General features: G+C 40.6%; 1 protein-coding gene across 1 annotated transcript in view; it reads right to left on the bottom strand.

The window, feature by feature from the left end:
* The window catches only part of Znf704 (zinc finger protein 704), a 192,674-nt gene that overhangs the window by 37,558 nt on the left and 137,136 nt on the right, over positions 1-17,980 (bottom strand). The window contains exon 3 of the mRNA XM_048358983.1: positions 3,030-3,133. Within this exon, the coding sequence (XP_048214940.1) occupies positions 3,030-3,133 (104 nt within the window). The remainder of the gene's footprint in view (positions 1-3,029; positions 3,134-17,980) is intronic.

Genomic DNA, 17,980 nt, shown 5'->3' with positions numbered 1-17,980 from the left:
GTGACATAGAAATGAGGTTTTGAGAAGCAAGTCAGGACTGATTCATAGTATTTCTTATGGGGCAGTATCTTCCCATCTTACAGAAGATTTGGGACTCTCACTCTCTTTGTCACCCACCTCCTGATGTTATGATTCTTGTAGGGTACAGAAAAGAATCACAACACTCTCCAAAAAAAAACAAAACACTGATATTCAGTAACTTTGGAGAATACTGTGGAAAAAAATTCAGTGTTTTCATTACCATAAATTGATTTCACTATTTGCTTCTTGTTGCAGACTAAATGAGTGATATTAGACAATTTGGGGTTATTAGTTGAGTAGTTATTTTTTAATCCATAAATGAACACCAAATTACTATTGTGCTAACAAAAGTTTGTACTGAAGGATTGATCAAAAGGATTTATTTTAATTCTAACCTTTAAATACAAAGGAGTATTAGAAATGTTCTGTTTTGTGGGCTGGGAATATGGCCTAGTGGCAAGAGAGCTTGCCTCATATACATGAAGCCCTGGGTTCAATTCCCCAGTACCACATATATGGAAAACGGCCAGAAGGGGCACTGTGGCTCAAGTGGCAGAGTGTTAGCCTTGAGCAAAAGGAAGCCAGGGACAGTGCTCAGGCCCTGAGTCCAAGGCCCAGGACTGGCCAAAAAACAAACAAACAAAAAAAACAAAACAAAACAGAAATGTTCTCTGTTTTAAAAAAAGAATCCAGTGGTGAAAACAATCAATTTAAGATATATCTCCCCCCACTAAAGTTCTACCTTTTTCCTAGAATATCTTTTGGGGTGATTCCAGCTTTGCTTGGACTGTGATCTTCCTTTAGAAATACTACAAACCTGAGACTCAGGATGGATGTTTGCTAAGAGGTCCTCAGAAGGTCAGGTTACTGAACAAGAATGGTCAACCTTAAACCAAGGGCACCTGACTTCCAATGCTGTGGGAAGAGGGAGAATCATTCCAGCTTGCTGTGAAGGAAGTTGGTAAACTCCCTTGATTCATGACACGGATAGGAATTCCCAGAATCCTGATTATTCTTTCTTCTAAAATGGGCTTGGAGAAGAATTTGATGAGGGCTCATTTCCACAAAGCTTTCATACAAATAAATTGTATGAACTGTAGCTCAATCTCACTGACTTTGCTGGTTCTGTAGAGGTATCCGTTGCTAGTGAGTCCCATTCAGCAAGCTTGGTACATTACATGGCAGTGAAGTGTAATCAGCTTCCTCCCACGGGAAGTTCTCTGTGAACACTCTTGCCATAGCTGTTGCTGACCATGGGGTATATGTGGAATTCAGTCCTCTGAATGTTCTGCCCTCCAAAGCACCAGACATCTCTTCCTGAAACAAACCTTTCTCTTGTTCCCATAAAACTACACTCCTTGGTTTTGTCTTTCTGTGGTTACCTCTTTGGTTCTTCTCAGCTGCTTTTCCTCTATCAATCCCTTGCACAATGTAAGAAAAGTTCTCCTTTATAGTTTGCTTCTACACCCCTCTCATCCATGCACACAGCCTAACATGGTGCCTTCTGTTTCTGTACTAGCAGTGCAGGCCACTCTTCCAGACTTCGTTCAAATGTCCACCAGATACTTCCCCTTGAATGATCGTAGAAACCATCTATTAAGCAGATTTCACTGGACCAACTGTCTTTTTCAGCAGCCCTTAACCCATAACCATTCACCAAGAAATCTGGTTCTCTACATTTGTCCCTTGCTGAAGAATCAAACTCTCTGGAAGTCAACCTTGATATACTCTTCCTCCTTCATTAACAAACTTTGTAGATTCTAATTTATTTATCTTTCTTAATTATGCTCTATTCTTAATTATGTTCACTAAGTTCTAGGCCATCCATATGTATGTATGTAGACTATGGTAACTCTAATCCTGAAGCTACTGGATCACTTTAATAGCTCTTACTGTTTAAGAACAAAGTCCAAACTCCTAACTAGGAATGCATGTAAAGCTTCTGATTCACATATCTACTTCATCTCCCTCTGTTTACTCTCTTCACTTTTATACAGAATTAAATGAATTAATATTATATATTGATTAAGAGAGAAGATCTGGATACAGAAAGATATAGACTAGAATTGTAGTTCTGCCATTTTACAAGCCAATTATTCCATTATGTGCTTCAGTGTAAAATTGTCATAATAGAGTTGTTGGGAGAACTCTCCCAAGATGAATTAAAGTAAACATACTTGGAACTTAGTAAACTAAATAAATGGTAGCTATTTTTTTTTTAAGATTTATTAGGAGAATTTGCTGGGTGGAATTAGTGAGTTTTAATTGCCAGTCCTGGGGCTTGACCTCAGGGCCTGAGCACTGTCCCTGGCTTCTTTTTGCTCAAGGCTAACACTCTGCCACTTGAGCCACAGTACCACGTCCAGTTTTTTCTATATATATGTGGTGCTGAGGAATCGAACCCAGGGCTTCATGTATATGAGGCAAGCGCTTTACCACTAGGCCATGTTCCCAGCCTGGTAGCTATTTTTATGGTTATAATTGATGATCTTTTTTCCCCCAAAGAGATGTGTATGATCTGGGATTATGGGTACTGTTTTCCAATGACGTAATCAAAGCATCATGATAATACCTGATACATATACCTTAAAGTAATGGCCCAACTAAATAATGCTATTTGATTAAAAAGTCTGAGATAATGCTTTTATAAATATTTAATCTTCAGTGAATTCTTTGATCCAACTACCTTCTCCATCAGCCAGAAATTATGCTGGGGAAATCTAGCCTATCTCTATTGACCTGGGGGGGAAAAGAAATACAAATACTATAAAGGTGTGTCCTGGAAAGGCAGAAAACAGGTGACGGAACTCAGTAGTGGAAGCTGAGTAAATGGCAGACTCGTTCACTGCAATGGGATTTCTGGAGAGTGTAGAAGAGGCTGATAGCTCGAAAGTCTCCATTTCTCCACATTTCCTCCTACTTTGTCATTTGATAGGAAGGAGTCCTCAAAGAGAGGCCTCATTCTTGGTGTCAAGTGGTCCTTCCCAACACCCACACCCTAGGCTTACCATTTGGCCGCATAGGAGGGCTTCGAACCAAAGGGCTGGTTGACAAGCTGGTTAGTACCATTGCTGCCGTCACTTTGTCCATGTCTAGTTCTTCTGAAGATTTTCTGTAAAACAGGAAGTGGGGCATGGTCAGCTGTGCTTATTCTGTAAACTTTGTGGCCATTCTGGGACCACATGCTGCTACATATTAACTTCTTTAACGTATCCTCATGACAACCCAGATTTATGTTACAGATGAGGAAGCTGAAGTCCAAGAGGTAAAGTGATTCACTAAGAGTTACACCTATCAGGAAAAAAAGGATTCTTTCACTCACTTTTCATCTAACAACTGTTTCCCGAATATGCAAGTGAGTGAGCTGCTGCTGTAGGCACAAGAGATACATGGTGGATAGCAAATATGTTCTGTGGCCATCCGGTTTCAGTTTTTTTTTTCAAATTTTTATTATCACACTGATGTACAGAGAGGTTACAGTTTCATACGTTAGGCATTGGATACATTTCTTGTACTGTTTGTTACCTTGTCCCTTCCCCGACTCCCTCCTCCCACTTTCCCTTTCCCCCCCTGAGGTGTTCAGTTCACTTACACCAAACAGTTTTGCAAGTATTGCTTTTGTAGTTGTTTGTCTTTTTTTACCCTGTGTCTCTCAATTTTGGTATTCCCTTTCAATTTCCTACTTCTAATACCAGTATATCGGTCTCAGTTTTATTCTAAGTGAAAAGGGAAGTTCCTGGAACACTTTCAGAAAAGGGCTAGTGACATAATATCATTAATATTTGCAAAATAACACATGAGATTAATATGAATGGAATTTAGGGAAAAATGAATAGAAAAGCAATGTCAGATAGAATATGATTGCTTGGAGCTCAAAGGAGAGAAAGGGTTAGTTTGGATCAGGGTGGAGCAATGTCAGGTGACCTAGAGGGACTAACTTAGCGTGAAGAGATAAGAAAGGAGAAATTCAGGATGACTCCAGGTGTAAGACTGAAGATTGGCTGAAGCCCTTGACTGAGATGAGAGAGAGAAATTATGGGAGTTTTATGAGGCGAGCACTTTACCACTAGGCCATATTCCCAGCCCCTAGGGAAGTTTTAAACTGCAGTGTTACTTGGTTTTCTGTCTTCCATACATTGCTAGTGGAAGAACAAGTTATAGAAATAGTTACTTTGTTAAAGTGAAGAGCCACTGGTAATATAGAGTTCATTGAGATGAGGCCAGTTAATCCTGAATAAGATCTGGTAAGATAAAGATCATGATGACTGGAGTCAGCTTGTTTATGCTTATTTCAATAAAGAAATTAAAATGAAGAGGTAAACATTTATGTGCACACTGACATCAAATAAATTGTTCCTCCTGAGAGATGAATATTTTCCAATTAGGGAATACTTGAAGAGCACACAGAGAATTAATAAGCCATATCCACAAATGTATTGTCACTTTGACAGATGTGGCTTTTGTTCACAGGTGTGCTGTGATAATCTGCAAAAGCAATGAACTCTAGAGTGAGAAACTCCATAGCATTCATTACTTCACAACCTATCAGGCAGATATGTTGCTTAAACTGGAGAAAAATAAAAAGATTTTCCTGTTTAGGGAGTTGTATTAATTTCATCATATGAAGTTGTAAAAATTATGAGTTTGGCCTTTTGATGTCCACCATGATATTATATTATTCATTGAAGTTTACTCTTTCAATCTAAGGTACTAAAAGATAGATAGATACCTTTGAAGTTTTCCTTTATAATTCTTCTCAAAGTAACTTATTATGCTTTTTGCAGCAGACTATTCTATCAGAAGACAAATGAATTGTTTCAGTGCCTGGCAACTAAAAACATTTCTATAAAGCAAGCTTGAATGTGAGCAATGAAATTCCCCTGGTAGAAGTTCTCAAGACAATGCTATACAGACAGGGAAAGAAATTACTGATCACTTATTTGGCATATGGTTTGGATCTTAGAGCAGTCACCATTTTGAAGGCCCTATACTTAGGAGTAAAGGTGATTCCAGTTTCCTACAGAAATAGGACCTCTTGAAACCATCTGAGAAAGGGTGAAAAGCACTCCCATAGAATTGTAATGGTTTTGTTCACTCAGTTTCCCCATGTAGTCATAGTCACAGATGGAAGGAAAAAATTGAAAGCCTCAAATTAAGACCCTCATACCACCTCGAGGGAGGGTCATGCTGGAGTGGGGCCTGCTTAGGCAGGTATGTTCAAGATTGAATTACAGGAGCGGCTGACTTTCCTTTCTACCCATTGCTTTTCTTAACAGTTTAGTAACTAGGATAAAAAAAAAAAACTCATGCACCTGGTACAAGGGAATGATAGGATTCTAGGGAGAAGGTACCTTTATTTTCTCCCTTATTCATAAGGGGACTTGCTATGCAGTTTTTTTTCTTTTCCATATTTTGTTTGTTTTTCTCTCCCCTGCCCCCCATAAGGTAAGCATTTTTTTTAAAGCAATCTAATAATTAATTTGACGGCACCTGGTCTATGGGGGATTTTCAAATAGGAAGATCAACAGCACATGCACATTATATAATATACATTGATTGAAACTGTTAAAACATACCACTACATTTCAATATAATGATTGAGCCTCGTAAAGAAGATTTCCAAGGAGAAATGAAAAGGGGAAAAATCATGAGTATAATCAGAGTGTGTTTGTATCTTGATTTTAAGTTTCCCTCTGGCATTGGAGGTCACTAACAAGAAGAAAACATCAAAGGAATACAGTTACTATATCTCTCAGGGACTGTTTTAAACATGCTATGTTACCAGATGATATGGCCTAGTGCTTGGCTGTGTTTTTGTTTGTATCTTTAATTTCTTTGGGTACAGTACTATCTAATTACTGATTAGTTGGTGCTGTAAATTCCAATCCTTATAATTAAACATGAAGACTTGGTATACTAAGTATAATCTGTTACCCTTTGAGAAAACGTCTGCCCAAGCCTTCTGGTAGATTTAGAATTATTGGGGGAAAAAGATGCTAGGGGTGATATTAAATATTCTCTCTGAATTTGAACTTGAACTGGAATCTGCTGCTGAAAACCTCATCAATCATATGTTCACTAAAGTCTCAGACTTTTAAAATTAATCTTCCCTCCAGATTCACTTGAGTATTATGGAACTTAATATTTAGAACTACTTAAAATAATAGTAATACTTGTCACTGTATGCCATTGTCCCTTAGGTTGATCCAGCTTTGACAAATAAGCAGAATTTCATGAAGAGAGAAGTAAGAAGCAGGGAAGGGAAGCAAGTAAGTTCTTGACTTGCTCAGAGACTGCGTAAAAGGAGGAAGATGGTGGGGCGGGATATGGAAACGGTGGCAGAGTCTGTCCTAGGTTGTCACAGAGCTGTATGTGTCAGGTTGAATGATCTCTTGTATTCTTGTAAGCAAAGAGAAGCTATTAAAGCTAGGTATTGATAGCTCACACATGTAATCTTACCTACTTAGGAGTTTGAGATCTGAAGGTCCCAAGTTTGAGGTCATACTGGGTAGATAAGTAAGCTAAATACCATCTCTAGAAACAGCCAGCAAAAAAGCAGACCAGAAGTGTGGCTCAAGTGGTAGAGCCCTTGCCTAGCAAATGTGAGGACCTGAGTTCAAATTCTAATACCACACACACAAAAGCCACTGAACCTACATGAATCTGAGAGAATATCAATCTATATTTTAGAAATGTTATGGAAAATGCAGCGGAAAAGGAGGAAATTAAAGGTAGGCTACTTAGCTGAGCGAAGTCAGCATTCAAACTCAATTGTGAGACCAAAATGGACATCATACTCTATTCTTCCTGAGACAGATCCTTCTTGATTTCTGCTCTGGATCTGTGTAGAAGAGGCAATAAAGGTAGTGGAGAAGAAAACAGCTCAGTTACATTTATGTGACTTTGAGTCTACTTTGCATGACTACTTGTGGACCTTGGGCAGGTTCTTTAAGTTCTGTGAGCCTCTCTGAGCTCTCTTAATAACTTAGATAAGGAGAAAAACAAATTAGGCTTTTCAGAAGAGTAAATGAAGCATGTGAACACTAGCAAGAGCCTTGCCCACAGTCCAAGTTCTAGTAGCTGTTAGTTATAATATTCAAATTCAAGAATATACCCATTGCTCATATATCATTGAGGGGGACTACATTCCTTCCATTCAATTACTATTCAGTCTTCTTATTCAGCACTAGCACTTGCTGCTTTGTGTGTGTGTGTGTGTGTGTGTGTGTGTGTGTGTGAAAGAGAGAGAGAGACTTTTTATAAAGGAAAAGACTGTTATTATACATTTTTCTGTAAAAGGTGGTAATCTGTATGTGGAGCAGCTGCTGAGCCCCCATGAGAGCTTCAAATCAGCACTGTGGCAAAGATACAGCTCAGAATATCATGAGTGTTGGCCATACTACCCACAAATAGACCAAGTCCAGCATGCCCGTATGGATGTTAAGCTTAAAAGCTTATGCTTTCCATATTCACTGTTGGAGCACATGCCATGTGCTAGGGGCTGCACCAGATTAGAGAATTACAGTCTCCTTAAAAAAAAAAGTCCCTGTCATTCTGAGCTTCAGGCTAATAGAGAATCAGACCTTAACATCACCTTTTCTTTTCTCTCTTCAGTACACACACACACACACACACACACACACACACACACACACACACACACACACACACACGTGTGTGCACACAACTGCATAGATGAAATGAAGACCTATCCTATGTAAACTGGGAGAATGGGGTGAAGGCTGGAAGCAAGCCTAGGTGCCACCTACCTCTGGGGTGGGATGAGCTTTTGTTAAGTCGAAGAGAACTGATGAGGCTGCATTAGAAAGGGACATAGGACCAAGTAGAGCATGCAGTGCCTCTGGGAAGGGAGAATCCATGGGAACTTGCACCTTCTGTGAGGTTTTTTCACCTTTGTCTTCAAGGCCCTGGGGAGCACTGAAGTATTCCCAGTGGGGTGGGGTGAGGAAGAGGCTGTACAAGGTTCTGTGATACTATCAGATTTGTGGTTCTAAAAGCTCAGCTCTGGCCGCTGTGTGGAAAAGGAGATTCTTGAGTTTGACAACCTATTGTCTGAGGACTGGCTTGCCTGCGGACTGTGGCAGCACGCTGGTGAATGACATCATCTGGGACATGAAGAGGCAATCAGCAAGCATGGGCAGCACCAGTGGACAAGGCTCCTGGGCTCTGGGTCTCATGCATGGGTGGGCGGCTGGTGTGGCTGGGCATCCAGCGTGGCTGTGCTTACAAGGTCAGTCATTGTTTGTGCTGCAAGACGCTTTTTCTTCTTTCAAGCCACTTCCAGTGTGAATATCCTGTGCTTGCAGAGTGTACACAAACATGGTCTCCCCTTACTAGCCGCACCAGCTAAGGGGTGTTTTACATCCTAGACAGCTATAAAAGACATTTATCTGCAACTAAAGTGCTATAGTAACAAGTAGAAAGAAAAATGAATATACTTTCCTGAAACTAGCACTAATCCAGTTACCTTAGCAACTGCTGAAATCTTCTGTCTAGACTTTTTTTTCTGTGTGTGTTGGAGATCAAACCTAGGACCTTGCCCAGGCAAGGCGAGCACTCTACCACTGAGCTACATCTCCAGCCAATTTAGTCACTCTGAAAATTTGTGATCATCTTAAAATGGGGGAAAAAATTATCGGAAGACCAACCCTCTTCTACTGGAAAGGCCAGGGTACCCATCCCTAATCCTGGATTTCTAAGAAAGTTCTTAACAAGAGTTTAGCAAATTAGATTCAGTAACTATTAAGTGCGATTAAGCCCCGGAATTTCACTTTCTTTCTAAAGGAGTTTAGTAACAAAGGTCATATATGTTAAGTTCTCTAATCTGATTTTGGCTTCTGTTTCTCTTAAGATTATAGAAAGGATAGAGTAGCTGTCTACTGCAATAGTGTTGTGTGGCTTCACTCAAACATGATGGAAAAATTAAGAGTCCATATACTCTAATATGTGAAACAATATTGTCTAGGCCTTCTGAAGCTGCCTGTGGTGAAGGATTATTTTAAAGAAATTTCTAATCTATCACAGATAAATCCTTTTACGTTATGTAAGAAAGCAACAGCACTTGGAAATTGTGGCAGATTTCTAAGCCTCTGGGAGATGGCAAAGCCCATGGTATTGCTGAAGGAGAGGAAGATGGGGGAGGGGGAGAAGCACAGGGAAAGGGCCTCAGAGCACAAATGGTGGGGCTGCATATTTCATGGCCACTGATGTCATCCATGCAGGCCAGAGGCACTGTAATGGGGGCTCAAGCCTCCAACAAAGGGGGAATGATGAGAAGGTCAGCAGAGTGGAGGCAGGGGGGATGTGGAAGGAGCCCCAAAACAGTGGGGCTAAGCCATGAGTGATGGAGCAGAGCTGGTGGTGTGGCTCAGTGGCCCAGAGCTTGCCTAGCAGGTGTGAGGCTCAGTTCTCAGTACACTACCACCATCACCAACAACAACAACCAAAGAAGTGATCAAGCAATGGCTGACTAACAACAATTTGGACAAGGAGGAATGTCTTGTTAGGATTACTTCTTGCCATATGGACAAAGCCCAGACTCCTAGGTGGCCACACTCGGGCCCCTCTCAGCATTGTCCCACAAGTACTCGCATGGTGATATCCTAATTTCTGGCAGTCCTTAAAGTAAGAATTTGCAGTTTCTCTTCCTCAGATCTTTGCACAAGCTCTGCCCTCTGCTTGGATCCAGCTTCTCTCTCCTCCCCTGACATGTTGTTACTTGTCCTCCGGGTTCAGCTCAGTGCGGCTGCTGGAAGCATCCTTCCATGCTTGCACTGTGCTGTGCCAGTCCTTGCTCCCTGTATTGACTTGTTGGATTCATGATGCTCTCTTCTGGTTCCATCGCTACAAACATCAGGGGTCAGTCTCACATCTCTCCAGTCTGAATCTACAGCAAACCTTTGCTTAGGATAGGTTCTGAAAGTTGTGGGACCAATAGTGTTAAGTAATGTTGGTGGGAGTCACTGAGGGGTGATAAGAAGAGGCACCAAAACATAGCTGGAGAATTGTGGTTGTCTTATTGGACTAGGTGATTCATCAGTTCCTCTTGTGGCAAACAATTCCTGAGATATTTAGTTATTAAATGAATCCTTCTATGGATATTCTTATGCCAGCTCCAACAAATGTTGGCCTATCTAAGCAAAATTGATTTTTCCAAGTGTCTGCAATAACTCTTCTATATTTAAAAAGGCTCACAGACCTACCAGTGAACTCCAGAATGCCAGCAAGAACATTATTAAATAATAAGTCTCAAATCTCTTGAAAACAATTCTGTGTGATTAGCTGGGCTCCTTGATGTGAGTTGGCTGCAAAGCATAGCACAGGGGAAGTGTCTGTGATCATCCCTTGGTTGCTTTTCACTTTGTAGGATTGGCACCTTTGCCTGTAGCCAACACATCTTCCAGGAGCCACAAGGTCAGTCTTAAACCTATGCAGTTCTCTAGGAACACAGAGCCCTCAGTGCACATGTGACTGTTCATGTGGGGCTCCCACTTTGTACCCTCTGATGTAGAGGACCAGAGAGAAATGGTCAAATTCTTAAATGTCTCTTATAGTCTAAACTAGCATCTCTTTGTCTGGGCCTCTTTCTCTGTATCACTGGATTGTGTCTATGTGGGTTCATGTCCATAGCTATGTGTATATCCATATATCTGTTATGAGCCTATATATACATGCATCTCTCTGTCTATGTGGGTTTGTGCCCTGTGTGGACTATGCTGAATGTCTGTGTCTGGATGCTATGTGTACCTGTGTATGAGTTTGTCTGTGTGTGTACCTCATCTCTAATAGACCAGTGTGTGCTCCATACATGGAGGAAGCGAGGAAGTGTCTGTGACTCAGCCTCATCTGTCAGGAGCAGCCTGCCTTTTCCTTCTCAGTTCTCTGGGAAGGAAAGTCACTGCTGGTCTCTCTATCTACCAAACACATGGAATACTTAGCAAAGGCCAAAGCAAGGTGACTACTCTCTCTCCAGGAAGCTCCTGGCCAAGTTGCTTCTGTCTGAGCCATTGTCTGTCCAGGGTGCCAGCCAGCCCATCTCACAGTCTTGTCTCAATAGGCATGCCTTTCCATTCATGTAGGATCAGTGAGGCCTATGTTAGTGGGGTTGAAATGCCTTGTGTCATGTTAGTAGTTTGCCTGAAAAATGTCACAGTTATCTTAAAGAAGACAACTGTAATCAAAATTGCATCTTGCACTCTTACGCTCACGTTCAAGCCAGGCCATTCCTGGTGCTGGGGTAGGGTTAATTACGTTATTGCTTGGAGACCTGAAATCTACTTAAGCCTCATGAATGTAAAAGAGGCACCAGCCACATTTTATGTGATAACAGGGATTTTTATGAAGGTAATCGTGAGGAAACAAACCCAGTATAGTCTGCTTTGCCAATGCAAGATAAATAAGGAACTTTTACTCCCAAGATTTCCCGCCCCCCCCCCCCCCCCCCGAGTTGAGGACCAAATTCAGGGCCTTGTACTTTCCAGGTAAGTGTCCTTCCACTGAGCTAAATCCCCAAACCTCCCCTCCCTAACCAAGACTTTTTTGTTTTTAAACACCAGGTTTGAAAAGACCATATTTATTTCTGGGGTATCCTCTACCAGTAATAATAATGATTATGTTGCCAAGTGATTGACCTGTGGCCTTGGTCTGAACAGTGGCAGCCATGTCATCATTTCAGTTTTTCAGAGAGAGAGAAGTCATATCCTCTCAAATGAACCCCGAAAGGTTTCTGAGGAACAATAATGAAGGCTTCTGCTCCCTCCAATACAGCAGCTGGCAGCCATGCCTGCCCAGGTATGGCATGGGGAATGTGCTCAGGGGTTAAATACCTGCCATTTAGTAGTGGCCTCAAATTAGGCAAACAGCTGTAAAACTGTCCTCTCTAGCCACTGTAGACCCATGTGGGCTAGATTGACAATTCTTTCTTAAAAAATTATTACCTTATTAGTTAGTAACTTTGGTTTGTTTTACTTCCAGCCTATCTAGGGAGTGCGTGCAGATTTCAATTGCTCTTGGATACGGCCCACAGCAGCACTGCCTGCCTAATGTGAGCTATGAGGAATGGAAAGGATGGTAATCGTGTAGTTGGAAGCAACCCCTTGTAGATGCTTGGTTTTCATATTTGGTTTCAAAAATGGAAACAATGTACTCTTTCTTTTAAAGCCTGAATCTTCTTTCTAGACATAGCTAATATTCATTGCATGTTCTCAATGACACTTTGAGTATGCTATTTTAAATTGCCGCTATGTGCTGGGTGTGGGTGGCTCACACCTGTAATCCTAGCTCTTCAGGAGGCTGAGGTCTCAGGATGAAGATTTGAAATCAGCTCAGATAGAGAATTTCATGAGATTCTTATTTCTAATTAGCCATCAAAAAACTAGAAGTGGAGCTGTGGCTCAAGTGATAGAGCACCAGCCTGGAGCAAGAAAAAGCAAAGAGACAGCACCCAGGTCCTGAGTTCAAGCACCAGGACCAGTACACACACACACACACTCACACATACATACACACATGTGCATGTGCACACACACATACACAGACAGAGCAATCCATTTTATCATACATAAAAATTTTAAATACATTTACAACACCTCCATAAAATCCCTGTTGGCACATAGCTTCATTCTTTGATGACCCATCAGTGTAGACATTCAATATAGGTACCTCATTCCTAGAAAGTATCATTTTGTAACATTCTTTAAATTTTCTCATAACAACATCATCTAAGTACTATGAAAGAAAACACCTATTCATTGAATACTCAAAGGCGAAACAACTGCACATTTAGCTGTGCATACTCTGTGCCCAAGGAACACAACTTCCCTAAAGAAAGAGGCAGAAGGATTCTGATACAGTCAGAAACACAATGCAAAGGTTACACTAGACAGACTGTAGATGGTGGCCTCTGGCCAGGCCATATCTAGTTTCCTGTAATAAGAGGTGGATGAACACAGGTTACTAATGCCAAATAGGGTTTAGGCAAAGCCAAGTGAAGACCACAGACTAGGGAAAGCAAAGCACTAAAGCTACTATTTCACATTTCTCCTGACAACAATACACATAGCTTATAAGCCTAGGATGATGGAATTAATATTTAATGTAGAAAACATTACTAAGAATGGTTGTATAGCTGTCAAGTATAAACAATAATTTCTACCTCTGCTGACAATTTTTCACTCATTTAGGTTGCCACACTAACGTAGCAGCACTTTATGGGAGCACTTAGTGTAATCGCATGTTGATTAAACTAAGTTGGCATTTCCCATGCTGTGTATCTTTCAATTCTATGCTGTTAAAAAGTTCCAAGAATTTCAAATGCAAACAGGCCTCTACTAGTCCTTAGCTTGTGGTTACCTTCCTTCCTCTCCCTTTTTGCTTTCTTTCTTGCATCATTATTTTAAGTGAACTCATGAATTTGTGACATAGTAGCAAGCACAAAAACTACAGAATCTGGATTATTTTTTGAAATCTGATGGAAAAATGACCATTGAAAAATGATGATAAACATACAGAGGGAAAAAAAGCATTGCGTGTGTATGCGTGTGTGTATAATGTTAGGGATTGAGCTGAGGGCCTTGTGGGTGCTAGGCAAGAACTCTATCACTCCAGCTATTTTGATTTTATTCATTCATTCATGTGTCAATCCTGGGGCTGAAACTCAGGGCCTGAGTACTGTCCCTCAGCTTTTGTACTCAAAGCTAGCACTATGCCACCTCAGCCACAATTCTGCCTTTTTGGTTATTAATCATAGATAAGAGTCTCATGGCCTTTCCTGTCCAGGATGGCTTTGAACTGTGATCCTCAGATCTCAGCCTCCTGACAAGCTAGAATTGAAGTTTAAAGCCAGCCCAGACAGAAAGCTGAGACTCTTATTTCCAATTAACTAGCAAAAATCAGAAGTGGAGGTATGGTTCAAGTGGTAGAGTGCCAGCCTTGAGGGAAAAAGCCAAAGCAAGAGTGAGAAGCACTGAGTTCAAGCTCCACTACAAACAACTTAATTTTCCAACTTCTTTGGGCTATAGACCTAACTGGTATAAACCCATGATATAGTCTACCTGCTTAGGTAAGTCATAACAGTTAACATTTATATAGCACTTACTATGTAGTAGCTGCAGCCTTTCGTTTATTAAATTGGTTAATCCTCATAATTGGTTCCCTTATTTTTAAAAATAAAGAAACTGAACTGCAGAGAGGCAAAGTAAGTGAATTCTCATCCAAGAAGTTTCGTATGTTTGTTCTATACTGAGGACTGAAAGTTTGCATCCCTCTAAAATTTCTATGTTACAGCCTTATCCTCCAATGCCATGGTATTTGGAAGTGATATGTTTGAGAGCCTATTTGGTTTAGATGAGATCAGTTGTAGGAGCCCCCATAATGAACTCTGTGCCCTTGTTAGAAGAGGAAGAGAACTAGAGCGTCCTCTCCTCATCATGTGAAGACATATCCCAAATGGGTGACCATCTGCATGCCAAGAAGAGGCCCCCACCAAGAATTAAAGCTGCTAGCACTTAAACTTTCTTTCTTTTTTTTTTTTTTTTTGGCCAGTCCTGGGGTTTGGACTCAAGGCCAAGCACTGTCCCTGGCTTCTTTTTGCTTAAGGCTAGCACTCTGCCACTTGAGCCACAGCGCCACTTCTGGCCATTTTTTGTATATGTGGTGCTGGGGAACTGAACCCAGGGCCTCTTGTATATGAGGCAAGCACTCTTGCCACTAGGCCATATCCCCAGCCCCAGCACTTAAACTTTCCAGGCTAGAAGTGTGAGAAACAAATGTCTGTTATTTAAGCCATCCAGCCCACTGTAATTTGTTGGAATGGCCCAAACAGACTAAGGTAGTGCTTTTGCAGTATACTGGAAATGACATTGGCAAGAAGTAGGAAAGTGGATAGGGGTCCAGATATGTGAGGTTAGTAGTTTTCCCTTGGATATTGGAAAACACAAGTTGGAGATCAGTGGTGCCCCTGTGCAAGCCAGGCCAGCTGAGCATCAGGAAGGGGAGAGCTCACACTTGGGTGAACTCATGAGGCACTGTGGCACTGCAAGGCAGGAGAGGTACCCAGGGCATTAAGCTGATACTATCATACCTCTGCCTGACACCTCCCAGTGATGGTTTCTCCTATATTTCCAACCTCAATTTGAATTGGTCCAAGAGGTGTGCATGTTCTAGCATACAAGTGACTGATGTCTGAGCTTACAGCTGAGCAGCAATGGAAGAGTGGACACTGACCACAGTTATAATGGCAGTGATAGTTTGACAGTGGCAGTGACAGAGTGTAAATAAGGCCATACAGCATCAGTCTCAGGGATTTGAGTGAGAGCTAGCAAAGGTTTTATGACATATAAGAATAGAGGCCTGAATGATGGCAGGTCAGGCATAAACTGTATATTAGGACACACACACACACACTTACATACACTTACAAATTTATTGTTTCAGTAGGCTGATAGAGTCCCTGAAATTAAACCATAATCTCCAGCAAGTAAAAGACTGTTTTAAAGAAACTAAAGGGAGTACTGGAAGAGCTCACAAATATGGCAGACCACCAATATAATTGTTTTATCAGAAATGCCTCCATTGGATAGTAGGAACAACCAACTAGAGGCTCAGAGGTATTACTTTTTGCAGATGAATTAAAAGGAGGAGGCCACAGAATACTATACTAAGTGAAATACATGAAAAGATGGAATGAATAAGCGCTTCTCCAGTGAGAGACCTGTCAACAATAGAGTCTCTCTAACACTACCATTTAGAACTACTTTCTAAAGGCTCTGGAGGAGGCCACAGGAAATTTTCTGGATCTGCTGCTGCTGACCCTGGCTTCTTAAGTATATAGATAAAATGTCAGAAATATATTAAATGTAAAAAGATACTGCTGCATTTTAATGTGAAAAAGCAGAAGGTGCCGAGTTCTCAGCATATGAGATCTGAGTGATTAGTTACAAGCTGGGAAGATTTCCTAGTATTAAATAACAGAATCCACTGACAGAAAAACTAATTTGGTGTCAGCAAAGCCAACCTGTCACCTGAAGCCACAGGACCTTCTGTTGCTCCTCGCCAGATAAACATTAATCCATACTAGAGGGCTCTTTTCCTGTTTCAGATAATTCAGTGCTTAGAAAGTTCTCTCACAAAGAATCATCCTTTTCCTTATGCAGTATAGAATCATGGGTGACAGAGTAATTTTGATCCCTCTTCCACAAAAATGTCATTAAAACTGGAGGATGTTACCAGGATGTTCCTTGTAAGCCCTTTTCTTTTCAGAACAGTCTAAAAACATCTCCTATGTCTCCAATGTTTTGCCTGGAACAGCTTTAAATGTCTTATTATCTCAGTTGCTTTTCCATAGGTGAAATATGCTCTGGCTTGCTTCTGTTCTATATGAATAGGCATATTCATTTCATAAATTAAGCATTTCAGGCATGATAGAACCAGTGCTTTATTGAGAAGGACCTTGTTCTGTGAGACCTTAAAAATAACAGTGATTGAAATATAATGTATATGTCACAAAATCAATGTGTTTTAAGCATCCAATTCAGTGGGTTTTATTAACTGACACTGTCCTGAAATCAGTACCTCAACTAGAACATTTTCATTGCCTAGAAAAGCAGCTTTCTGCCCAATGGCAATCAATACCCAGCCACTGCTCACCTCTAGCCATTGTGTGTCTCTCTCTCTGTATTTGCCTATGCTTGACCTTTTGTGTAAATGAACTTATATTAGTGTAATATTTTATGGCCAGCTTTTACTCACAAAGTGTTTCCAGAGTTCATTCATGTTGTGGCATGTACATTACTTCATCTCTCCCATTGCCAAGTAGTATTTATTATTCCAGTGTATGAATATGCCACCCATGGTTTATCCATTCTTCAGCTGATCTGACATTTGTGTTACTTCTACTTATTAATATTGTGAAAAATACTTTATGAGCAAGTTTTTGTGTGGGCATGTTTTAAGTTCCTTTGAATATACTTAGAAATGCAACTGCTGGGCCATATGGTAATTCTATGTTGAATCTTTTGAGAAAATACACAATTGTTTCCTACAGAAACTGTACTACTTAGCAATTCCATCAATGATGGGTGAAGGTTCCAGTTCTTCCACATCTTTCGCATCATTTGCTATTGTCAATCTTTTGGTTATAGCCATCATAGTAGGTAAAGAATCAGTCTTATTTCCATTGCCCTGATGACTGAGGCTGAGTATCTTTACATGAACTAATTTCCCATTTGTGAATTATCTTTTGAAGAATATTTAAGTCTTTTGCCCACTTTTTAATTGGGTTGTTCTTTTTATTGTTGAGCTGTTCTTTTATTATTGAGTTTGAGAATGTTTATATATTCTACATAGTAGGGTTTTACAAGACACAGAATTTGCAAATATTTTCTTCCATTCTGTGGAAATAATAGCATCTTTTGTAGTATTAAAGTTTCACACTTTGATAAAATCTAACTGACCTATTTTTTTTTTCTTTGGGATAACTTGTGCTTAAGAAACCACTGCCAAACTTAAGATCCTGAATTATACTCCTATGTTTTCTCCTTAGAGTTGTATAGTTTTATCTTTTACATTTAGGTCTTTGGCTATTTTGAGATAATTTTTAAATAAGGATGAGGCAAGAGATTAACTTCATTGTTTTGCACATAGATATCCAATTGTGTCAGCATCATTTGTTAAGAAATATTTCTGTCTGTGTGTGTGCGTGCACGCACACACACACACACACGCACCAGTACTGGACATGAACTCAGAGCCTGGGTACTGTCCCTTAGGTTTTCTGCTTGAGGCTGGTGCTCTACTATCATAAACACAGCTCCACTTCTGTCCTTTTGGTGGCTAACTGGAGCTAAGAGTCTCACAGATTTGCCTGTCCTGCTCAGGCTGGCTTTCAACTGTGATTGGATGTCAGCCTCCTGAGTAGCTAGTATTATGCGCATGAGCCACT

Source organism: Perognathus longimembris, chromosome 12 (genome assembly GCF_023159225.1).
Source record: "Perognathus longimembris pacificus isolate PPM17 chromosome 12, ASM2315922v1, whole genome shotgun sequence".
Lineage (NCBI taxonomy): Eukaryota > Metazoa > Chordata > Mammalia > Rodentia > Heteromyidae > Perognathus > Perognathus longimembris.
Note: the sequence above shows the minus strand (reverse complement) of the source record. Positions and strands in the feature narration are given on the sequence as shown.